We start from the raw sequence: 26,536 nt of genomic DNA on the forward strand, positions 1-26,536 counted from the left end.
TGGCGTATGCCATCAGCACCCTTTCGCGGTCCACAGCACGGACAGACGTACAATAGATGTTGTAAATTAATTAAATTAACAATTAAATTACTATAATGAAAAAAAAGCACATAGAAAGAGAGAGGGGAAGAGAGAGGGGGAGAGATGCACAGCAATGACGTAATCGGAGAAGACGGACAAAATCAACAAAGGACTCTACGAAAATAGCTCAACTTTGAGCGGCTGCTGACCTTTGGAGTGGTTCAGAAGACTTTTTTTTTATAAGTGCATGCTTTTTTTTCTCTCATACATACTTTTTTACTTTGCTTTCTCAGTATGTCAGCAAAGATGTTCCAAGTGTATCTATTGTTTGTATGGTATACTTTGCTCGTAGATACCCTGGCCATTCTTGTTAAAGAACAATGAGGGTATAATACCTTACAAGTGTTGCAAAAAATACATGTTGATATCAACAGAAGTACCACCAGGAGGTACCAAAATTGGCCAGAGAAAATCATTAGTTGGGTGGAGGCCAGTCAGCTAACTGATGTATAAAGGCAGTACACATCCTTTGATACAAATCACAAAGAGCCGTGGACTCAAAGTCTGAAGAAGGATTTTATGTGACTCTGCCTTCTAACGCCAGTCTCGGCATGTATACAGGAAACACCATTTCTGACTTTTGAATGGGTTTAGCCCAGCATCATCACTTGGAGGGTCCCTGGCAAGTAGCTTTCACAGAGATTTCATACCCTCACACTTTTATAATGTTAGCGCTAAGGAGGCAATTTTTGAATGGATAAACACTGCACAGAGTTCCAGAACACATACCTCAAAAATTTATCTATTACGATAGCAAATTAACCATCCACAGGGAAAGATCTGAAGAAGGCTATTACGATGATAAATAAATAATTTTGAGACAATTAAATGCGTTGCTTAAAAGGATGAGATCTGAAGTCACTCTCAGGTATATCCCCTTAAAAAATGTGTTTCAATGGTGGGTAGCGGTCGCTATCAAGTGCGTTTTTTCCCCCCAGTGGTGTACATTGTAGTTTTAAAAGCTGGTGAATTGTTCAAGTGCGGTCCTCATTTGTCTGATATAAAAGCCGGGAAGTACCAGTTCTTCTGTTACTGCGATCTGGTGCCACCGCAAGTGGTTGGCGACTCGTACGCTCCGCATTAACAAATGGTTCAAATAGAGGGCAAATTTGGCGACATAGTCACTAAAACCTTTAGCCTGGCTTACTACATACCTGTGGTACAGGCACATATTGAAAACGCTGGTGTAGAAATAAAGACGAATCAAAACCAGCCGGTAAATTTTACCTATGGAATAGGGGTTTTGACATTACATTTTAAGCCTGTTAAAGAGCTGAAGCTTGCTGAAAATAATTAAAAGATGGTGCAAGCAGAACCTCACCCCTATCTGTATCGATTTGTTAATTATTATGAAAATCAAGTGGGAAATGGGATGCCTGGGTTCTATCGGGCTCCTATGATGTACGGCAAGAGACTGGGATCCATATTTTCGAAATTATTTCGCTTTGTTACACCGATGCTTACAAAAGATGTTGCCATTGCTAAGCCTCATCTTAAAAGTGCTGCAACAGAGCTGTTTGGCAAGTGACTCAAAAACAAGCTCCAGTCGCAGAAGATCAAGATGGCGCGGGTCTAATGCGTCTAGCTTAAAGACCCGGAAAAAGACCCCCAGGGCGTCGTGTAGGGGGTCATAAAAAGTGCAAGACCAAAAGTTGGAGCAAATCAGTGCAGAAAAGACATGCCAGTGATATATCCCCTTGATGGCTCATCTACACCAAGTTGGAGCTGGATTTATTCGCAGCCCCGCCCACTCAGCTTTCTATCGAACAAAGCCAGTATTTCGAAGTAACACCAGTCTCCGCTCTCACTGACTTTTCGCCCTTGGAGTTTGTGCTTCAAGGTCAAGGTGATCGCTATGTGGATCTCCGTAACACTTCATCTGCGTTTGATTGTTAACGGGGATGAAACAAACTTGGCGCAGGATGTCCCCGTAGGGGTGCTAAACTATCCAGTTAATCCAATCTTCTCGCAGGTGGATGTAACCCTAGGCGACAGGCTGATTTCTCAATCAAGCGCCACCCGCATTTTGTTTAATGGGTCAGCCCAACTCTGATTTCAGATTAAAAATACTAGGGGCTTCTCTTTTTGTGAAAAAGGTGGCAGTTTCCCCTGCCGTGCGTCTGGGCCATTCAGCGGCCCTGCTGAAAGGCAACACGTTCTACCCATTATCTAGAATTAATGTGAAAACCTGCTCCATCCCCCAAAATTCCAGAATATGTAACCAAGATAATGTCATTTCTGGCTTGTTGCCAAAATATTTGGTCTTCACTCTTGTACATAATAACACATTTACAGGGAGAAGAGATCTTTCACCTTTCAACTTCACCCACTACGATGTAGAGTATTTGGCTCTCTGTCAAGACAGTAGACAGATTCTATCAAAAGCCTTCCAACCTCAATCTAACAACAGGATTACTGTCTGAGGGCAGCATGGTGGCGTTGTGGTTAGAACTGTGGCCTCACAGCAAGAGGGTCCGGGGTTCGAACCCGGTTGGAATGGGGTTCGGTCCTTGGCCGTGTGGAGTTTGCATGTTTTCCCCATGTCTGCTTGGGTTCTCTCCGGGGTCTCCGGCTTCCTCCCACAGTCCAAAGACATGCAGGTCAGGTTGATTGATGACTCTAAATTGTCCTTAGGTGTGACTGTGAGTGCGTAAGGTTGTCTGTCTATATGTGTCAGCCCTGCAATAGTCTGGTGACCTGTCCAGGGTGTACCCCGCCTTCTGTCTGATGACAGCTGGGATTGGCTCCAGCACCCTCGCGACCCTTACGAGGACAAGCAGTTAATGAATGAATGAAAGGATTTCTATCAGAGAGTTTTACAACATCTTCACTGCCACAGGAAGACATCTCAAAGATTTACCTCTGTGTATTGACAGACAAGATTTTGAGCAGAGTTATGGCCTTTTTGTTTTTAATTTAAATCCCAGTGAGAACGTCGGGGCTCTCTCCCCTGTCTCTAATGGTAATTTAAGGCTTGAGATGAGATTCTTACCTCACATGGGGACTCTCGTGGTATATGCTGCATACAATTCTGTTTTAGAGATGAATTCAAAGCAGGGAGTTCTGGTGGATTATTACTGAAAAGATCAACACTGGTGAACTTGAAACACTCCTAAGACGCTTACTGGGTAACATATTCTGTGGTGTTTGGACTTCGGATGAATTGAGCACCCTGCGACCCCTATTGCTAACTGCTTACTATATTGTAAACACTCACCCTCAACACAGCCAGGAGAACACTGGCTGGCTATCACTCTGGAAGAAGGCTATCACTCTTTTACCCTAAAAGCATTCTCTTTTTCCTGGAAAATCATTGCAGGATAACTAACATTTTTTACCATAACTTCAACATGAACTATCCACCGCATGTGGGCAACACTGCGTGTATTACTTATGTCAGAGAGCCTGTGGGTTATCCTACAGAGATGTCATATCTCGCTCTTCAGACACCATGATGTGATGGTGTCAGACTTTGTTGAAAAATATCAGCGTTGTAATTCACCTCCCTGCACGAGGTCTTGTGACCAACTGTCATGTTCATTACATCTATTTAAAGATTGTCATAGACTGTAATAGACTGTAATGGACTGTGAGATGTAGAAAAAAAAAACATGTATCTGTATCTTAATTGTGTTTTATGAATTTATTAAAATCATACAAAATAAAAAACATCATCCAACGTTACAGAGCCTTAATAATAATATTACATTGCCTCAATCATGCAATATTATGGGGGAAACCCTAGCCACAGCACACTGGACACCTTTCTTTTCTTCTACTTTTTGCTACGTTGTTTATGTGAGGAGGGAAGCTCATTGTCATCCTTCGTGAGCAATTGTTCTTGGTATTTTAGTTTTCTGAATTGCATGTGAGCATGCAGGTTAGAAACAGAGGTCTCTGGAATATTAAATTCTGATAGAGTTTCAAGAAACGGGGTCCAGCCTCTGGGTGAGGGGGCGTTGTATTTCTTATAGGAACCTGTTAGGTGTTTGATCAGGTCAGTCATATGGGAACCTCTTACCACTCTACCTCTGTAAATAAACTCTCCTCTGGGAGTCCACCTGCTCTGAGCTTCAGGTAGTTTATTCAATACATACTCTGCATTTTTACGATCACGAACAGGAAGGTTTTTCAATATCCCCTTTACAGCCACTTCCTCTTTGCTAAGTTGTTTGTCCTCTTCCAATTCTGCGTGTTTTAATTCATCTTGCGGTAGAGTCAAGGTCAAGTGGTGTACTTCATTCTGCCCTTGTTTGATGAAATTATGGTAAGGCTGCAGTAGAGCGTTGTACTTTTTCATCTTTTCATAAGGACTGAGTCCTCCCCTCTCTAAAATTTCTTTCATTTTCAAATCTAAATTGTGTTCGGCGGTTTGTCTGATGTTGTTGTTGCTGCTCATTGCCGAGGCAGTTTGAGTCAGACGGTTTAACTGCTGAGCAGAACCAAAAACATTTTCTGCGCTGTCTTGGGGGCCATCTTCGTTTGAGGTTAATGTGATTTTCTGACCAGTCCTCCTATTAACTGTCCTATTATAGGAACTGCTGCTGTAAGCAGAGGAAGGAGAAAACCCCCTGTTTGCTGCAATACACCCCGTTTACGCTTCAGACTAATTTTCTTGTCAGCCAGCAACCTGATCAATTTCTTTTGTCTTTTGAGTTTTTGATACTGTTGGCGAGAGAGGGGAATGTTTCCCTTAAAAAAATATTAAGAGCAATCTCGGACAAAGACTGAAGAAGATCTGAGGAGCAACCTCTTAAAATATCCTTGCGCTTCTTGGGTGTGGCGTGAGCTAAAAAACCTTAAGTAAAGGGGGCATTTCTCTTCATGTGTGCCTGGCATAGTGGTTAAGATTTGGGCAGATACACAGCAGGCCACTCACCAGGTAGAATCCCTGTTCTCAGTCTGAACTGGTCTGCACAAACTCACAGGCAGGTGAACACAGTAATGCAGCAGCACACAGAGGATTAGGCAGAATTGTGGTCTTTATTGCAGTCCAAGATCAGTTCACAGTAATCAAAAACTCACAGCAACAGTACCAAAACGATCATGCAAAAACTCACAGGTCTGGAAATCGGTCACGAAGATCATATACAAGGAATCAACATTTGGTCACGGGGAAGACAAGACGAACTGGCACAGAGGGAAGGGAGAGCTTGGCTTATAAACACACAAGGGACGGGCAGAACGAGACACAGGTGAAGCAAAGTAGGGTAATCACCAGTGGTGGAAAAAAAAAATATATATATATATATATATATATATATATATATATATATATATATATATTTTAAAAATGCAACAGTTCAATCCAAAAATACAGTATTTACAATCAATATAGAAAAAACAAACAAATTAGCAGTTTAATCCTAAAATACAATATTTATAATCACAATAGAAAAACATTTATTCTTTCAGTTATGTTATTAGATCATTTTTTTAAAAGAAATTGGAACAGAAAAAAATATATATATCAAAACAAAAACAAACAACAACAATTTAACAACAAAGAAATTAATCAAAATAGAAAAAACAACAGTTTAATCCAAAAATAAAATATTTACAGTCACAAGAGACTTAGAGCTTAAGATCAATAGCCAAAGGGCTCAGTGTGACCATCTGGCAAAAGGCATCTTTTGTCATACACTACTCTAAACTTTTTCTGAAATGATGAATTTTCCAATCTGAAGCCTTTTTTATCCCTGACAATGTTTTGCTGTGGCGCTGTAATACCATCCCCCCGGTTGGATCTTGTATGTAACCCTCTACCAGTTGTTTAACACTGTCAAAGTTGATCTTTTCGCAGCTGGTATGGGTCTGTGTGATTCCCTTCACACACAGCAGAGCTTTACCTGATTTTGTTTTATAGGCATAAGACTTGGGTCCTGTGGCTGCAGACTCTGTAATAAAATCAAAATGCCTCTTGTTTTCCCTTTAAAAATGTTTTGATGTAGTCACAAAGATAGAGCTGCTTTTTTGCTCAAAATGCCAAACTTCAGAAATTTTACCCACTCTGTATCCTCCATCTAGAGCCATCAAAAACTCAGGAGTTGCCCAGGTGCGAAATAAGGCCCTCTCATCATCATTGTGCATGCGGGGACCACTCTGGTTGTTTTTGTCTGTACATGTACAACAGAGGGTAAAGACCAATTTTCCCTGGCTAGTTCTGTAAGGTAAAACTGGCAGATAAAGCCCTCGGGGTGGATGCACAGTGGCTTTAATCATGCCAAAGTACAATCACGGGTCTTTGAAGTCTCTCAAAATTAGCTCAGGGTGACCAATAGGGTAATCAAAGCTGGCGTTAACGTAAGGGTAGAGCGATGTCTATGTAGCGAATCTGCTCATCTGTGCCAACGGTGTACCTTAGACGAGCAGGACAGGACCTACTGCCAAACAGGGCATCGGGTATCAAAGGCCGAGGAGTGCGGTATTGCTGAAGAAAAGATCAGAATTTTTCATTCAAATCCAATCATGCCCAGATGAACTCGACCACAACATTTTCCATTGATTGCAAGTTATGCAGTTTTTCCTGACAGGCAGAGTGCAGCAAAAGTGGTACCTGTTAGTGGGTTGACTTTGACAGGTGAGAAACATTGCGGGCACCCATGATAGAAGCAACCGAGAAATTCCCACACTTTTTTAACGCCACTTTCCAATTTCCACTGGATGCCTGCATCTGAATACCTCTTAGTTTGCTGACGGTAATTGTCAGGTGAGGGAATGGCCATTGTGTTGGGTGGGAGGAAATTTGATTTGAAAACTTTCATGCACGCTCGTCATACAGCTAAAAGGATCAACATCAGTCTCTGCAATGAACTCGCTGCGAAAATTTGAACATGCTGTGGCCAAAATTTTGATGTCATTATCGCATTAAGCTATTGCTTCTTTTTTTAAATCAAAAATTGCTCTGGCTTTGGTCACGTACCACGCTTCAAATTCTTGCTTTTTAACCTCTGACATGCGTTCTACACCGTAGGCTTCAGGGGCTGGGTAGGAGCTGACATAATTTAAATGGTTTTCAGAGCTGAAAACATGGGGAAAGTAACCTTTACTTAAACTTTCTTTGTCAAAAATGAGAGAGAGTCAATGTAAATTTGATGGAATATCTGGTCCTCAAAAATGTAGAACCTGCCTTGCATGATTATGTCAGGGGTTATACTTTGACGAACTAAATAATTGAGAAGAAGATAACCGTCAAAACCTTTGGCATTGTGAGCAATGACAACATATTTGGCATATTTTTTTCTTCTGAAATGTTTGAAAAATTGTTTAACACAATCAACGCCCCAAGAACCCCATTTTTCACCTTTCAAAGTTTCTGTGCTGAGATAAAAGGGAATATGCTCACCTGAACCATTAACATATGTTTCAAAATCGTAAAACACATACTTGTCAGAATGCTTTTCTTCTGGTTTCAACGGTTGCATGTAACACAAGTGACTATCATCATCCTCTGCAATTTGCTCGCTACATACAGGGCACTTTTTACGCGCAGACTTGTGAGCAGCCCCCTCGAGTGTGGTAGGTTTGTAGTATGTCAATTTGCACCTCAGACACTTTTTACTGGTATCACATTCACTGAGCCACTTATCAGCTTTAGGGTGATATTTTGGTGATTTGTGTGCATTAAAGCAGTGAGTAGAAAATCAGGTCTTACAGTCGCCACACATAATTGTGTTTTTGTCTTTTTGTTTTATGCAGTTGGCACACGAAGCAATGACCTGCGCAGTGGTGCCTCATGTGGAGGTCATAACCTGTGTAACAATATTCACACACATGGCTTGTACCCAGGAATGTTTTCAGACAAGTTATGCCATAGTAGTGGTTTTTGAAAAGGAAGAGAAAAACTGTTTTAGCATGTTTCCCACCAGATGTTTGAAATTTAGAAAGCGCTCTCTCACCCCTGTTCTATAAAACACTACTATTTTACAGTCAAGGGTTTGCTCAAATTTAGTAATATCACTAAAGGACAAGGAGTATGGGGAGATAATCCAATCTGATTCTGTATTTTGTGGGCTCTTACAGTAGCCTCATCCAGGTTTAAATTGGGATACAGCAAAAGTGCTAGTTTAATGGCAAAGCATAACTGATTATCAGCATTGTTGACTATATGCTGACAGCACATTTTCTTCTTAACAATATCGCTGTCAAAAATATGTTCAAGTTTTCTTTTTGTGCCACCGCGAGGACTACGCACTACCTGCACAACTAACTCTAGAGTGCTGTCGGTCATAATGGCCATGTTAGATTGTACTAACCTGTCGAGAAGATTTTGAAATTCGTTTAGAGTCACGTCTCCGTCGTGATTAACGATAACAGAGACATCATTTTGAAGACTTTCTCCCCTTAATTCTAGCTGTACCACATCCCCCTGCCTTGCGTGCGATAAGGCTCTATTTACTGCCCCTTGTGCAGAGCCCATAACATTATTGTAAAACTCTGCAAAATCGCGCACAGGCTGTGGGGAGGGAAAATTCAGTAACTGTCTAATTTCAATGTTGTTAAAATTATTTCTGTGAATGATTCTAGGCATAGGTGGAGAATTCCCTCCACCAATCATACCCATGTTCGATGGCCCAGGTTGTTGTTCATTTAAGTATATATCGATTAAGTTATTATTTTGATTGAAAAAGGGTTGCGCCAAGACATTTAGAGCCTGTTCCAAATTTTCTAGATGTTGGGCATCAGAAAGAGGGGGGTTATTGAGGGTTACGTTTGTTTCACTTTGGGTTTGTAATTTGCAGGGTTCAGGCGATATGAGAGCAGAGTCTTGATAATTTTGTCTTACAATATCATGCGTCAGAGCGTCAATTTCTGATTGAAGGAACTGAACACAAGCCTGACTGGTAGAGGGCTGTGTCAGCACATTTAAAGCCTCTTCCAAATTTCCGAGATGTTGAAAATCAGAGACTGGAGCCCTTTGGTTATGTTCACCCATGATTAACAATAGTAATGAAACCCTGTGACAAGGCTACATTTTTTAAATGCCCATCCGACTCTTTATTTATTTTGCATGAAATATTTTGCTGTAACTATACTATATCGTGAAAGGAATTCAGGTAACTCATCACTTACAATAGGCCAAAGGTTGGTAAAGAGTTGTCCTGTTCTCCTCCTTCTTCTTCTTCTCCTTCCAACAAGGGATCTTCCGTGTCCTACAGCAATCTGCGGCGTTTTTGTCGCTGTGCTTGATTGAGCTGCCCCTGCTGCTACTGCTGCTGTTGCTGCTGGTGGTGCCCCTGCTGGTGGTGTCCCTTCTTCTCCTGATGAACAAAAAAAACCAAACATTTTTTTAAAATAATGATAATCAAATAAATTAAAACGCAAACAAAACTCAAACAAAAATACTGTTACTCACCAGCGATTAAACCCCGATCCAAATCCTGAAGTCTACCCAATTTCCCTGCAGTGTCTGGTTCTGCTGGAGCCCCTAAAAAATATTTTTTTGAAATCATAAAAGAAAACGTCAGATTTCAAACTATACATCTTAGACATGTAATAAATATTTGCCACTGCAAAACTGAGATATAGAATTTAAAAAGCTTACTTGCTGCAAAATTCAGTTTCCTCTGAGTCAGAACTCAGTGTAATATATTCTGTTACTTCAGCTTCTTCCAAGCCTAAATAAAACAAACCAAAGCAGTTTTACATTAAGTCAATTGTATTTTGAAACATTAAGACATCAATCCAAACCAGCTGACCATTAAATCAAATGTATTTTGAAACATTAAGACATTAATCACTTTTCAAGTGCTCGAGCACTTTTCACCTTATTGTATCATCAATGACCAGACCAAGACTCTCAGCACTCTGTTTACTGGCCCACTGCAGTCTGTGAACTGAGACTGTTTCTTATATACCTTAGCTACAAGGACACTAAGATCTTGCAGGGTCTCGCACGGTTAAAAAAAAGTATTGCATGCTTGAAACACTGTAAAAAAATAATAAAAATGTAAAATGCAGTTTACCTTCAAATTTCCACTCTTGGCTCCACTCAGAAGTCTCTTGAGATCCTATAGACACATGAAGAAAATGTCAATACAGCAGATAAAAGGTGATACATCAGAGTAAAGGAACATGATGAAAACATATTGGTTTAATAACAAATATTTAGACTCACGGAATTCAGCTAGCTGACTGGGGCGCACAACTGGTGTGCCTGCAATAAAAGCATAATGTAATTATAATCGCTGGATATACAATTTCAAGCAGTGAAGTACATCATAACATAAAATTACAATTAAATTCATAAATAAATACATCCATTATGTATAAATATTGCATGGCCAGTAGTTTAGGTATAGGTATATTTAATACTCACTCACTCAAGCATTTTGTATATGGGGTATTTGTATTGTATAAGTTTTTGGGAAAAATATTTAAAAAATGAAATAAAAAAACACGTACTGGGTGACATCTTCAGGATTGCAGCTCTCGCAGGTCCTTCTCCACTGAGATTGAAGCTACTTCTCATAAGTGACCATTTTTAGGGAGAGGTGTGGGGGCTTTGGCTCAATAATTTCATTGATACCCTACTTGCAGACAAATTGGAGTCAATTTGTCCACGTCACACAAGCAGAGTCTTTTGTACACAAGCCTTCTCATATCTTGTCCCCCTACTTACTTAATTACCACTTAAACACACAACAATTATGACCTCTCTGCAGACAGGATAAATGGATCATCCCTCTTCGTTAATGTCACACCAGCAGAGTCTCTGCATACAAGCCTGACGATATTTTGTCCATCTCGTCCCGCCACTTCCTAATCCTAATTACAAATTTTAAACAATAAGCGCCCTCTACAAGTATCATAAATAAATCAGAATCTCTTTACACGTCACACACACACACATACTGCCAAACTCATCCATCAAATTAAGCCTTTGATGTGACAGAAAGTATGTTCTTTACTTTTTTTGACATCCCCTGACAGACCAAACCTATGTCAGCCTAATTAGGAGCTGGTCAAAGGCAAGCCTAAGCCAGCCCTAATTATAAGCTTTATCAAAGAGGAAAGTCTTAAGTCTACTCTTAAATGTGGAGACGGTGTCTACCTCCCGGACCAAAACTGGAAGATGGTTCCACAAAAGAGGAGCCTGATAGCTAAAAACTCTGGCTCCTCTTCTACTTTCAAAGACTTTAGTAACAACAAGTAACCCTGCATTTTCAGAACCCAGTGGACAATAGGGAACTATGAACTCTGAAAGATATGATGAAGTATGACCATTCAGAGCTATGCAAAGGACACACAGACAAAGATTTCTTAGTTAGATGTATAATAATGTATAATTATGTTGTGTTATACTGTGAATGTTTGGGGTATGTTTGGTCATGCTGGACTCTTTCACCTCCTACACATGCTTACTAAAATGCTTATTTGGGTCAGACCACCAAGCGGTATTATTATCATTACTATTATTTATTCATTTCATTTTTTTATGAAATGATTCACATTTTTGAGGAGTATCAATAACATTTTTTGACAACATCTTCCTCTTCCACTCACAGACACACACATGCAGCTCCTTTTGCTGCCTGAGTTGGTGAGGCCAAATGGGTCATGAACTAGATTGATGGATGGATGGATGGATGGATAGATGGATGGATGAATGGATGAATGGATGAATGGATGAATGGATGGATGGATAGTGAAGTAGGCTTCAGTATGAGCATGTGAAAATATATTTTATGCTTTGTAGTATGCCTGTGTTAAATGCTTTAAAGGCACTACCACAAAATTTGCTGCATAAACTGTGACTTCTGGTGTAAAGCACACCCACATCTGGTCTTCTATCCACATACAGAAACAGAAACAGAATACTTTGTTGGTTGAGCAGATACAGGCCCCAGTTACCGATGAACTTTCATTATATGGATTAGCCAGGCTAATCGGATGTCACTGGGTGGGCTGCTGCTGAATGCCTGTTCAGCTGCCACGATCGGCGGGTGGGCTGCCACAGTGAGCAGGTGGGCTGCTGCTGAAAGCCCTGTGAGCAAACACAGCGATCCCTACATTATTCAAATTGACACATCACATATAATAAAGTGATGTACTGTACTAGTTAACATTAGCTAGCACAGTCAGTTAATAAAGAGTTGAATTTAATCATTACTCATCTGTTACATTTGGAAATTAAAATAAAAAAAAAGAAACAATTTTATGTTGTTTTATAGTTTAGTCCTTTCTGTTAATATTTTTGTTGGTCCTTTGCAGGGATGCTATGCAGACTGTACGGTCTCAGACAGTGGCACAAGTAAAGGCGTGTGTACTTCACATTCACCTTTTTTTTTTAAGTTTAAGTTTACCACTACTGTTAGAGCAGCTGAGAGCTGCACAGGTTCTTCCTCAACTCCCAGACATCATTTTCAAAAGTTACGTTACAGACAGTAAAGGTAAAAGTAGAAAATTGTACACTTCTCAGTACAGCTTGCATTCAAACAGATGCAGAAGTGAGGGAGATGCCACTGCAGTAATGGCGACTTGTTAACTTCCCATACTTCGCCAGATTCGTCTATACATTCTGACAGCTATCACTAATCTTTTTTTTTTCCACTGGATGTGCTCAATGCCAACTAATTTATCTATTTTTTTTTTCTACCAGGGCTATCACAGTTGATTTTTTAAATTGTGATTAATCACAGAATTCCTATAGTTACCCATGATTAATTAAAAATTTTTTTAGTCATATGCGTTCAGTTCCATTATTTTGCATTTAAAAACAGTTATGAAGTCCCAATTGACATGGTAACGCAGTTCTTACCAAATTGTCTTGATTAGGAATAAAATGACACCATTAACTACATGGGACTATAAACTCATTGAGTCAAGTCAAGTCAAGTCAGTTTTATTTATATAGCCCATTATCACAAAACATGGTTTGCCTCAGAGGGCTTTACAGTGTACGACATCCCTCTGACCCTCACATCACCCAAGGAAAAACTCCCCAAAAAGAACCCCTGTAACGGGGAAAAAAAAGAGGAAGAAACCTCAGGAAGAGCGGTAGAGGATAGTGAGGGATCCCTCTTCCAAGACGGACAGACGAGCAAATAGATGTCAATACAAATGAAATACAATCATGGCAAAAAGGAAAGAGGGGAGAGAGGGTGGGGGGGACAGCAATAATAGAAACAGATGCATGTCATATTACAATAATGGTAGGTGTGAAATTAGTAATTGCTCTCTATGATGTTGATAGAGATGATAACAGTCTCATGCATATGTTGAAAGGGAGGTGTCCAAAGGCAAGATCACAGCATCGGCGCAACCAGGACCAGACCACGATCAGGGCGAGCGGGGGGCACAGAATCAGTACAGCCACAGCACGAGCACAACCCACAACCAAAGGCAGGGTCGCAGCATCAGCACAGCTATCACCACGGTCAGGCACAGTCAAGGTTACGGCCAGGATCCAGGGAAACTAGGAAACAAGGGAGCAGGAATGCTCCTGAGAGGCAACAGGATTAGCGTAGTGCAGTTCAACAGACCCAGGCTCTGTAATCGCGAGCCCCAGGTAGTGAGAGTACCACATGGCTATCACAGAGCTAAGCTAAGCTTGCACATGGCAATGCAGTTAACAGACATGCAAGATTTCTGATGGCAGCATTGAGAGAAGGAAAGGAGCTCAGCGTATCAGAGGAAGTCCCCCGGCAGGTTAAACCTATGTCAGCCTAACTATGGGCTGGTCCAGGCAGCCTGAGCCAGCCCTGATTATAAGCTTTATCAAAGAGGAAGGTCTTAAGTCTACCCTTAAAAATTGAAATGGTGTCTGCCTCCCTGACCGAAAATGGAAGATGGTTCCATAGGAGAGGAGCATGGTAACTGAAGGCTCTGGTTCCTAACCTACTTTTGGAAATTTTGGGAACAACAAGTAACCCTGCGTTTTCAGAGCGCAGTGATCTTAAGGGTTGGTAAGGAACTATGAGCTGTGACAGATAGGATGGAGCCTGACCATTTAGAGCTTTGTAAGTAAGGAGGAGGATTTTAAATTCAATCCTGGATTTCACAGGGAGCCAGTGCAGAGAAGCTAAAACAGGAGAAATATGGTCCCTTTTCTTGCTTCCCGTTAAAACACGAGCAGCAGCGTTCTGCACCAGTTGGAGAGACCTAAGAGATTTGTTTGGGCAACCAAATAATAGGGAATTACAGTAATCCAGCCTAGAAGTGACAAATGCATGTACTAATTTTTCAGCATCTGTTTGGGATAGGATATGTCTAATTTTTGCGATGTTACGCAAGTGAAAGAAAGCCGTCCTTGAAGTTTGTTTTATATGGGAGGCAAAGGATAAATCCTGGTCAAATAAAACTCCGAGGTTCCTTACAGTTGCGCTAGAGGCCAAGGTAATGCCATCTAGAGAAATTAAATTGTTGGAAAAGGAGCTTCTGAGGTGTTTTGGGCTAAGAACAATAACTTCAGTTTTGTCTGAATTCAACATCAGGAAATTACGGCTCATCCAGGCTTTTACATCCTTAAGACATGTTTGAAGTCTAGATAGCTGATCAGTTTCATCTGGTTTCATAGATAGATATAATTGCGTATCATCAGCATAACAATGGAAATTTAAGGAATGTTTTCTAATTATGTTGCCTAGAGGAAGCATATATAAAGTGAAAAGGATTGGTCCAAGCACCGAACCTTGTGGCACTCCAAAGCAGACCTTTGTATGTGCGGAGGGTTGATCATTGATGTGAAAAAAGTGGGAACGATCTGATAGGTATGACTTAAACCAGCCTAGTGACGTTCCTTTCAGGCCAATTGAGGTTTCAAGTCTGTGCAGTAAGATTTGATGGTCAATGGTGTCAAATGCAGCACTGAGATCTAATAGGATTAAAACAGAGACCAGACCTCTGTCAGAAGCGATAAATAAGTCGTTATTAATTTTTACTAGTGCCGTCTCTGTGCTATGATGAACTCTAAAGCCTGGCTGAAAGTCCTCGAATAAACTGTTGTCTCGGAGAAAGTCACAGAGCTGATGAGCAACCACTCTCTCAAGGATTTTAGAAATAAAGGGGAGATTAGATATCGGTCTATAGTTAGCTAAAATCTCAGGATCGAGAGTGGGCTTCTTTAGAAGGGGTTTAATGACAGCTACTTTAAAAGACTGGGGTACATAACCTGTTAATAAAACCGCATTGATTATATCTAATAAAAAGTTGTCTAATAAAGGTAAAACTTCCTTAAGGAGCTTAGTTGGGATGGGGTCTAGCAGGCATGTTGATGGCTTAGATGCAGAAACCAAAGTATAGAGTTGATGAAGGTCAATGGGGGAGAAATGGTCTGGATAAATTTCGGGCCTTGCTGCCATAATCAGGCTATCTGAGTTCGGGGTCAGGTCAGTTGAGGGTAGCCCTATTATATAATGGAAAGTGGCTTGTGCCGGCTTTTCTGACCATTTTGAGTCATCTTTCAAGACCCACAGAACATTTTGTACAAAGACTCTGAAAACACCGAATAGCTCAAATGAAAGAAGAAACTCTCTTTTTCATCATGAAGAAAACCTTTTGTTTGCACCTTGTTCCATTCTTGATTTATCTGAAGTTGAATAGAGGCTCTTTTCATCAAAAAGACCACAAAGACTTTTTTTGTGAAAGGGAGTCTGTCAAGCAAAACAATGATTTGAATGTTATAATTTTGCCTTCAATGACATAAAAGACATCTGAAAATTGTATTACAAATGTGTGTAAATATGCAAAGTACAGCACAATGCAACAAATCAGGCAGTTCAGAGAGAGAAAACCCACAAAATAGAACCGGAGTCCTTTTCCATTATTCCTACCTGCAGTATTCGGGTGACCGTGTCTGCTTTAAACACTAATTTTTTCAAAGTAAATGCTTTGGACCCCGCGGGACACTCAGTCAACATCATGGGGGGGAGGGCCCGAGATCCATGAGAGTTTCTTCCAGCGTCTGCTCGCGAAACTGGCCACTTGACCCTCTCTGATCCTGGCTACTCCACTTCCTGTTTTGATCTACCATATTTTGTGCTACAACTACGAATCCCAGCAGCCCCAAAATTACACACAGGGAGCGCAAGAGCACCCCCATGTGCCAGCCTCCAAAAACACACTTTGACATATATATATGTCAATGGCACTCAAGCGTTGGCTTTTGAATGACATATATATACGTCAATGGCACTCAATGCGTTAAAGTGGGAATGTCTGTAAAAGGGAGACTAGTGGGTACCCACAGAACTGTGAAATGACCATGCCGTTTTTCCATTGCCATTTTTTCCATTTAGCCTAAATTTGAAATGTTATTTCTTCCCCCTTACTGAGAAGCATGACATGGTTGGTACCACTGGATTCCTCAGTTCCTCTAGTTTCACTTGATACCAGTATCATCTCAGCCCAGTACAGCTTCTTAAAGACAAGAATGTTGGTGAATAATGTGATTTTAAAAAATTAAGGCATTTATTACAGGCCTTAATTGCATTGGGGTTAACACCTTAACGCTGACAGCCCTAATTTCTACCTTTTGTCATGTTTAAGTTACATGTTTAAATGTATCGGTGTACTGTAAACATAGAAGAGCAAAATGTGAATTGAATTTGTATTTTCTTATTATATCAAACAATGTTTATGTGCATTCATTATTTACATGAGAACTATGAGTGGTCAGAGGCAGGTGTTTTGTTAGCCCCTAAAAAAAGATCAGAGCTACTAACATATTGATGGATGTCAAAATACACATACATTTCCTTCTGCAAACACTTTACACACAAATTTATTGAATGAGACTCATTGTGTTTAACATTACATATCTCCTCTTCTCTTATGCAGCTGTTTTGAGGACGATGAGCCTCCATGTGTCGAGGAGATTGAGTACTCCACAGACTGCCCAGCACTTAAAGGGACTGATCTGGACTCAAATGTTGACAGCATCATGGCCAGCTCTGATGAAGATGATGCAGAGGATGAAAGGCACAAGGGAGCCAAACATCGACAAAGCAGTCACCAGTCAATCATGAGGAGCCGCCTACTGCCACACCTGATCAGACAGTCCTCCACTGAGACACTCAGTGAGAAAAGAAACACATGTATGGGTAGCATCAATGGACAAATGATGAACTAAAGGAATATTTCTCTACTTCTCTACAGTTTTCCTTTAAAAGGTCTTTTAAGCATTGTAGGTTTTGTTCTTTGAAACATAGCAGGTGCATCTGAATAGAAAGAAACATCTGGGTAAATAATAAAACACTTTAAAGTCCAACTTGATAAATTAATCTTATAAGCTCATGTCAGTTCTCAGTTGAGATGGATCTGTTTGCACATACTTATGCCCCCTCCACCACTCATTAGACCTGTCAATGAGAACAATGAAAATAGAAATGCAGTTTTGACTAGGTCCAAGCGAGATTCTCTTACAATAGCTGAACAGTCACTACGCAGAACAGTGATTGTTTAGTCTCCTTCCATTAATTTATCCTGATAACACAAGTTATTGCCACAAAAACCATCATTAAGTTCATCATTAATAAACATAAAAAAAAGATGAATCATTCACTCATACAGCTCATACCGACTGTGTCTCACATTGTCCTGATGAGGCTTTCTGATGTAACCTCCAACTGGATCATCCTGACTGAGAAACTGCATGTATATGTAATCTGAACTCTGTCACTTCAAAAATATAAATACTGTATACAACATTTTATTCTGGTGATGCGGCTGGTAGAACTGTAAAGAGTAGAACTGTATTCTAGTTGTGTTTTACATGTGATGTTGTACATAGTAAATATGCTGTAGACAACACACTCTTCACTCCACCTTGTCATATAAAAAATTTTATCACAAAAGTATAACAATATTCAACCAAACAAAAGACTGTTTTCTATTCCTGCCTTATAATCACCTTATCCTGTATAAGAATTGAGACTAACAACAATAATGAATGATATGTTATCAGCTGACTGGAAGGCTGCTGTCACTGCTCTGGTGGCTACAGGCTGATACAGGAAACTGAGGAAAGACCAGCCAATCTGACACTCCACATGGACACAATCTCATAAACTCAAATTCTGTTTTTTACATGATGAGAAGCAGAGGAGTTTGTGTAAATGTAATCTGGATCACATGCAAGCACATACTCCACTGAACCTGGGAAAGTACAATTCCAGTTCCTGAAAAGTTGGAATGCTGTGTAAACATAAATAAAAACAAAATGCAATGATTTGCACAGCTTGAGGTGGAGAAGCCACTGCTCTGAGCAGTTCTAAGCACGTTTTCAAACAGTAAGTTCTTGCAAAAATCCTGTTAATGGAGATTTTGTGTAATAGTGCCAATTCATTCATCATCACTCCAGCCTTAGAAAGCATGATACCACTATAACCACAACTATGAAGGTGGTAAATTATATCATTGACATTTTGGATAAGAAGCAGAGCTGTGTAGCTCTTTTTATTGACTTGTCCAAAGCTTTTGATACTGTTGACCATTTTATTTTATACAGAGATTGAAAAGTACTGGTAGTAATGAGCAGGCAGTGGGCTGGTCTGTGAATTACCTCTCAGAAAGGTCTTAATGTGTCAAAGTTTATGGGCTCTAACTTGCTAAACACTTGTAACACTGTACCCCATGGTTCTGTTTTAGGCCTGCTGTTATTTACAATCTATATTAATAGTCTGAATCAAACTGTGGATAATGGCAGCTTTCATTTTTATGCAGATGACTGTGAAATACCGTGCTGGTTCATCCATCACAGAGCTGTGGCTCAGTTGCAGGCTGCCTTTAACTTTATCCAGATTGTGTTCTCTCAATTAAAGCTGGTTTTGAATGCAAAAAAAAAAAAAACACACCAAAAAACTAAGGTTATGTTTGCAATTTTATTGAACAGAGATATGACTATAGCTATAGTCTCTGATCTCAAGATCTAGTCTTGTTGTCTGTTCCTCGTGCATGGACTGAGCTGGGAAGGAAAGCTTTTATGTGCTCTGCTCCCCCTCACTTGCAATAAACTCCAAAAAGATTTAAAACTGGGAAAGCTCTCATAAGTACAAGGGTGAACGACTTGGTTGGTATTTGTCATTGTGTGTAGGCATGTTAATTATTTCTACATCTTTTTTTATTTTGGTAATTGCTGTGTGTCTGTAACTTTGCTTATGCTGTCTTGGCCAGGTCTCCCTTGAAAAGTTATTGTTGATCTCTGCAAGACTTACCTGGTTAAACATAGGTTGAATGAAAACTCAAAATAAAAATCTTTTTGACCTAAAGTCAATTAAATGTAGCACAAATACAAGATATTTGATGCTTGAACTGATCGGATTTTTTGTAAATATACATATATATAATTTCTTTGTCTTGTATAGGAGTTAAGAAGTTCTCTGTCTCCTCCTCCATCTACACATAATGCACTGTGTTTTGAAAAAATGTCATGTGACTTTTATTCTACTTCTTATTCTTCCTCTCCTCCTTCTTCCTCTTAGTTCAGTTTAATGGTGGTTGGCATCCATAAAATCGCATTAACACCACTCGCTGTTGCACATCAAATGATCTATAAAAGCAAAAAAAAGTGTTTTCATTGCAGTTTTGCAAAATATTACTTTTTCAAATCACCTGAAATACCACCTAATGCAAGCATAAAAATGTTTTGCTATAAACAGGAGTTTTTTTTTAAACTGAAGTGTTTCTTTTAGGCATAAAAATATGCAGAAACTTAGTATTATATTAATGCAATATATTAATATATTAATATTATGTAATTTGCGCAGTTTGAGGGTTAATAGAAAACCACCTTCTGTCTTGCTGGAATTGACAGGGTCTTCCCTGAAAAAGACAGCATATGTTGCTCCAAAACCTGTGTGTTCCTTTCAGGATTAAAGTTTCACATTGCCCAGGATGCCACAGGTCAAAACAACCCTCCACACCATCATAGTTGCTGGCAACAGTCTTGGCAACAAGAAATGTGGACTGATCAGACCACAGCACACTTTTCCACTTTGTTTCAGTCCATCTCAGATGAGCTTAGGCCCAGAGATATAATTGGTGTTTATGGACGTTGCTGACATTTTGACATTTGGCATGTGCATTTTGGTTTTCCAAAGTGTCTCCAAACCTGTCTCTCCAATACCCTCTGTCGGTTTATGATGTAGTGCTGCCTGAGGGGTCAAACGTGAGACATTCAGTATTGGGTTTTCGGCCTTGCCCCTTAGGTGCAGAGATTTCTCCAAATTCTCTGACTCTTTTGATATTGTCATTGATTATAGACGGTGAAATTCTACAGTCTTTGCAATTGTGCTTTAACAAAAATTCTGAAACAGTTGGACTATTTGTCCACACAGTTTTTTAACAAAGTGGTAAACCTTGCACTGTCCTTTCTCATCGACGACTGGGTTTTTAAGGATGCCCCTCACACCTAATCAGGATACTATCATGTTACCAGTTAAACTGTTTACCTGTGGAATGTTCCAGGTGTTTTTTGAGTATTCAACAACTTTCTCTGTCTTCTGATTTTGGTGTCTGAACTTTTTTATAAATGTGTTGCTGACTTCAAATTCATAATGAATGTATAGTTACAAAAGCCAATACAGTTTATCAGTTTGAAAAATAGATATCTTATTTTTATACTGTATTAAATGAAATAGATCAAAGAAGATTTTTAAGAATTGTTCCCTGTTTTATTTATGTTTTACACAGCATCCCAGCTTTTTTGAAAGGAGGTTGTAATCTGTTAAGTTTTTTAGCAGGCACAAGCTGTTCAGAATTAAATTCATAAATCTGAAACATTCTCACCTGACTCCCTTAAAATGATACTCTCTCACTGTATGAGAGATTTACACAGTAGCAATAAACATGCTACATTAATACAGGCCAATCACTTTGCCTTGTTGAAGGGCACTTACTGGTACTTTCACGATAAGGGTTGAATTTCTGCATGTGATATGTGTATTATAGAGTGTAAGCTGGTGCTGTGATCTTGTTGACTTTGAACAGGCAGTGTGAAAGGTTTGTGTAACTGCAACAATATATGTATCTGTTATGAAGAATAAGAAGCATTCTGCAGTGACACATGTAAGATGTTAAGCACTAAGCAATAAATGTGTTTATCAGATAGAAAGTTTGCTCTCAGGACAAGGTAGGATAAGTTTTGTTCATTGTGTGTCGGTGCTTGGAAACACCTCTTTCACCACATAACTTTAACTTTGTTTACTATCAAGACATTTATTTGATAAAGAAGAATTTGTTAAAGAAGATTAAATGTTGTCAAAACAACAATCAAAATCCCTAAAAGTAAAAAAAAAACAAAATGTTCATCAACATATGTGAATATGAAATATGAAAATAAAAACTTTCCTTGCTTTCTAAACAAATAAAGAAGACGGAACAGTGGCTTCCAGATGTTTCCACCATTTTTATCTCATTAAAAGGACTGTTTTTTTGTGTGTTTATATTTTTAGTTTTCTCTATGTGTGTGTGTGTGTGTGTGTGTGTGTTTGTCCATCTGTCTAAGAAAAAAAGGTTGTAAATATGTAAATAGTTTGTAGGTCTGCATCATTAGGTCACTAAAAAAAAGGAAGAAAAAAAGCTAAGGTTATAGTTATATGGCTCTACTGGTATGACAGTACACAAACTCTCCAGCCTCCTGACAATCACCATGGACATTGACATCCCTATCCCCATCCCAAAAAATAAACACAAGATCTCCTTCAGGAATCTTAAATCTCTCTCCCTTTCTGCTCTCTCTGCCTGTCTCCCCAGGAAAATGTCTGCCTCCCCTCCCCCTATGTCTGATAACTCCTCTGATCTTATCAACTACAACAATGTCTCCCTCTCCTCCTGTCTTGATCATCTGGCCTCTATTAAATACAAGAGCCGCCCCCACACACACACACACACACATACTCAGCCCCCTGGTACACAGCTTGAAAGACTATCAAGAAAGAAAAGAAAGATTTAACAGTTTAACGGTTTAACAGTGCATCTCAAAGCCTACACACACCACCTTCAACAATTCAAAGACGTTCTCACCACAGCCCGGTCCACCTACTACTAAAACCTCATCTACTCCAGCTCCACAAATCCCAAGGCTCTGTTCTCCACAGTCAACATACGTCTTAAAACCAGTGACAACTCCTCCAACTCCTTCACAGTCAACAAGGGCAACTCCTTCCTCTCCTTCTTTCAAATGAAAATTGACACTATCTACAGCAACCTGACCACCTATCCTGCACCCGCCGCCTCCCCACCTTCCTCCCCCACCTTTGCCTCCCAAGCCCCTGTCTCAGTTCTCACCTGTTTCTCCTTTGCAGCTTTCCAACTTCTCGGTTGGAATAAAAACCTCAACCTGTGTTCTTGACTACATTCCATTCAACCTCATAAAGGACTTTCTCCCATCCATCTCCCCACTCATCACTGAAATCATTAACTCCTCCCTGACCTATGGCTATGTCCCCGTAACTCTCAAACTGGCTGCTGTCACCCCCATTGTGCATCTTTGAGGGGTGCGGCTCTGCTGCTGACCCAGTGTCTCACCTGTCTGTCTCGTCTCCTGTCATTTTTATGTTTTTTGTTGTTTTAAGTGATCGAGCCCGCATTCTCAAAATGTAGTTCAGCGCCGGCATATTACTTTGGCTGGCTGTGTGCCTTCTCAGTAGCTTAATCGCCGAAGTATGGAGTTTATATGGAAAAGCCGGCATCCTCACCTACACGCGGGACCAGCTGTTGTCACTCAGGCACTCAATCAAGCCGGAGGACTCTGGTCTGGAGCTGCTGGTCAAGTATCCGCAACTCAAAAACATCGCAACGCGAAAAGGAAATAAAATAAAGAAAAGAGGATCCAGAGGTGGAGTGAGAGAAAGACTAAGGAGGCGCGGCAGCAGACATCCTCTACCGGTAATAACTTTTTCTAATGTTCGCTCTTTGAGCAACAAGATGGATAAACTGATCGCTAAAGTTCACTATGATAATGAGTTCCGACAGAGTAACCTCATCTGTTTCACGGAAAGCTGGTTGAAAGAGGAGATGTCAGACCCCAACTTGCCGGGTTACACAATTTTTCGGGCTGACAGAGACATTAATTCATCACGGAAATCTATTGGCGGTGGTTTGTGTGTCTACATGGACACACGCTGGGCTACCCAGTACACCGTCAGGGAACGTGTGTGCACACATGACTATGAAATCCTGGTTGTCTCATTTCGGCCCTTTTACCTCCCGAGGGAGTTTGGCCAGATTACAATCACTTTGGCCTATGTACCTGGGCAAGACTTCGTGGGAGCTGCAGCCAGGATAGCCGAGAGCTATAACACTGCCCTGTCCCGTGCAGTTAACCAACCCGTCCTGTTTCTCGGGGACTTTAACTCCTGTGACCTGTCCGATCATCTACCCACTTTACATCAATACATGGACTGTCCCACCCGCCTGGCACGTACCCTGGAAGTAAGTGCTATGGCAACATACCAGACGCCTATAAATCCATCTGTAGGCCTGCCTTGGGGAAGTCTGACCATAATGTCGTCCATCTACTTCCACGTTACAGGGCTAAGCTGAGATGGGAAAAGACAGTGACTAAGGAAATTGAGATCTGGACTGAGAACTGTATGGAGGAGATGAAATGCGAGCTGGAGACTACCGACTGGCTATTTCTTAACTCATGTGACACCCCTCATGAACTAATTGACACTTTTACGTCCTATCTATTGTTTAATGAAAGTAAAATCACTCGAACTATAAAACTGTTAGAATATTTCAACAATTCCATAACAATTTATGGATGACTAGTGATCTTAAGGAATGTATTCGTGAGAAAAAACATGCTTTTAAAAATGGTAATACTGAGTTACTTAAGGAAAAAAGATGTGAACTAAGATCTAAACTGAGTAAAGCAAAAATAGAATATAAGGATAAAGTTGAATGTCATTATTTCTCAGGAAATGCCAAGAAAGCATGGGAAGGTTTAAATGTGATGATGGGCAGGGAAACTAAGAAAAACCGTACCCCCCTGTCACACCCCTCTCCATCTTTTGCAAATGATCTAAATGTCTTTTTCAGTCGTTTTGACAAGAGTGATTTTAGTGCTGAACGTGATAGTGTGTGTAGGTCCATTTCAGGATATGTCCCTATTACACTGAATGAACATGAGATTGTAGCCAGCCTGTCTAGTATTAAGCCCAACTCGGCCCCGGGGCCAGATGGCCTGAGAGGGAGAGTTTTAAAAGAAAATGTTCATGAACTTAAAGGTATTGTGCTGGAGTTATTCCAGTACTTGCTTAATTCGTTAACAATGCCCAAATTATGGAAAATGTCTAATATTGTGCCTATCCCTAAAAAACCTGGAGCTACTGAATTAAAAGATTTCAGGCCCATTGCACTTAGGAAATCTTAGGAAAATGTTTTGAGAGAGTTATCTGCAGACAAATTACAGCATTGGTTTCCAACAGATTAGATCATCTCCAGTTTGCTTACAAAAGTCAGAGGGGAACTGATGACGCAACTGTCAGTATGTTCCACACTCTGTCAAAGCACCTTCAAGCCCCCTCCCACTTTGCTAGGGCCTTGTTTATCAATTTTACTTCCGCCTTTAACAGCATGCAGATTCACATCCTGCTGCAGAGACTTAGCGATATAGGAGTAAACGGTGGTATTATCCACCTTGTTAGGGACTTCCTCTGTGACCGTCCTCAACAGGTTCTGGTTAATAATACTCGGTCCAACATCATTGTACTGAACACTGGCGCCCCGCAGGGCACTATTTTATCCCCATTACTTTTTTCCATATACACAAACGAATTTCAATTAGATCTGGAAAAGTTTTGTTTGTTTAAGTATGCGGATGATATGGCCCTGGTTGCCTTATTAAAGAAGAGGGACGTAGTCGGAGAGGAAGTATATAGAGCACATGTGTCATCTCTCCAGAAGTGGTGCGATGAAAGTTCCTTAGAGATCAATGTAATAAAAACACAGGAACTTGTTTTTCATGAAAAGGACCCTGTGAAGCCCCTTATAATTAGGGGACAAATTGTAGAGGTAGTAGACAAGTTCAAATATTTGGATACATATAGTGATTGTAATCTAAATTTCAGTGAAAACACAGACTATATTTTTAAAACCTGTAACGTCTCCATCTACTGCGCAAGCTCAACTCCTTTAGAGTGAGCAAGTACATTTATATATCATTTTTATAAGAACCTGATAGAGGGAATTCTAACTTTTAATATGGCAATGTGGTATGGTAACCTAAACATAAAAGGAAGAAGCAAGCTGCAGAGGATAGTAAACCTTGCCTCAAAAATCATAGGGATAAGACAGAAACATTTAAGTTGCATGTACGAGGATATGCTTAGTAAAAAAGCTGTAAAAATAGCAAACGATCCCTCATCCACTCAACAGGGAGTTTGAACTTCTTCTACCTCTGGTAGACGTTACAAAGTGCCAAGGGCAAATCGTAATATTTTTAAAAATTCCTTTATTCCTAATGCAATTGGGGCACTGAACACCATGTCCCGTTGATGTGTTGTAATGTAACTGCCACTGCGGTCCTGCTTTTTGCCCTGAAGATGTCTGTGTGTAAGTGTTGCTGTTTGTTGCTGTCGTTGTTGTTGTTGTTGTTGTTGTGTTGTTCTGCTTGTTGTTTTCTTTTTTTATGAGACCAAAGATAAATCTCCACACTGTGGACAATAAATGAATTAACTAACTAACTAACTAACTAACATTCTCATAAAAACCTGGACTCAACACTGAATCATTACAATCCGGTTTCCGCTCTCAGCACAGCACTGAAACAGTCCTCCTTAAAGTCACCAACGACCTCCTCCTCTCCTCAGACTGTGGCCACCTCAATATTCTCCTCCTGCTCGACCTCAAGGCAGCTTTTGACACCATAAACCACAACACTCTGCTCTCCCGCCTTGAATCCTCCCTCAACATCAGTGGTACTGCCCTTTCCTGGATTAGGTGATATCTCACCAACAGACAACAGTTCATCCACATCAACAACTGCTCCTCCTCCCCTGCTCCTCTGTCCAAAGGCGTCCCCCAGGGCTCGGTGCTCGGTCCCCTCCTGTTCATCCTCTACATGCTCTCCCCTGGAAATATCATATGCCGACGGCGTAACACCGTCATGGCCTCCACTTCCACTGCTATGCTGACGACGTCCAACTCTACATCTCCACCAAATCCATCACTTCTGCAACCCACTCCACTCTGACCAACTGCCTCACTGAAATTAAATCTTGGATGCAAGTCAACTTCCTTCAACTAAATGGCTATAAGTCAGATATGATTATCATCGGCCCCAAATCCCTCACTTAAACCTCTCACAGATTCCGCCTTCCCATCGACAACTCCACCCTTTCTCCCTCCCCTCACATCCACAACCTTAGAATTATTTTGGACAGCAGCCTTTCCTTTGAACTAGATGTCAGTCATCACCAGAACAGCCTTTTTCCACCTCAAAAACATAGCTCATCTCCGCCCATCACTCTCCTTCTCTGTTGCCGAAACTCTGATCCATGCATTGATA

The 26,536-nt window shown here is 40.4% G+C and overlaps 1 protein-coding gene across 3 annotated transcripts in view; it reads left to right on the forward strand.

Moving 5' to 3' along the window:
• Positions 1-18,870, forward strand: part of agbl1 (AGBL carboxypeptidase 1) — a 149,907-nt gene extending 131,037 nt beyond the window's left edge. For all 3 annotated transcript variants that reach the window (XM_088080630.1, XM_042496838.2, XM_088080631.1), the window contains one exon: positions 16,861-18,870. In XM_088080630.1, coding sequence (XP_087936756.1) covers positions 16,861-17,152 — 292 coding nt within the window. In that variant the 3' untranslated portion in view covers positions 17,153-18,870. The remainder of the gene's footprint in view (positions 1-16,860) is intronic.
• The last annotated feature ends 7,666 nt before the right edge of the window (positions 18,871-26,536 follow it).

The sequence above is a fragment of the Plectropomus leopardus genome, chromosome 7, assembly GCF_026936395.1.
Source record: "Plectropomus leopardus strain MGB_pleo_1.0 chromosome 7, ASM2693639v1, whole genome shotgun sequence".
NCBI classification, from domain to species: Eukaryota; Metazoa; Chordata; class Actinopteri; order Perciformes; family Serranidae; genus Plectropomus; species Plectropomus leopardus.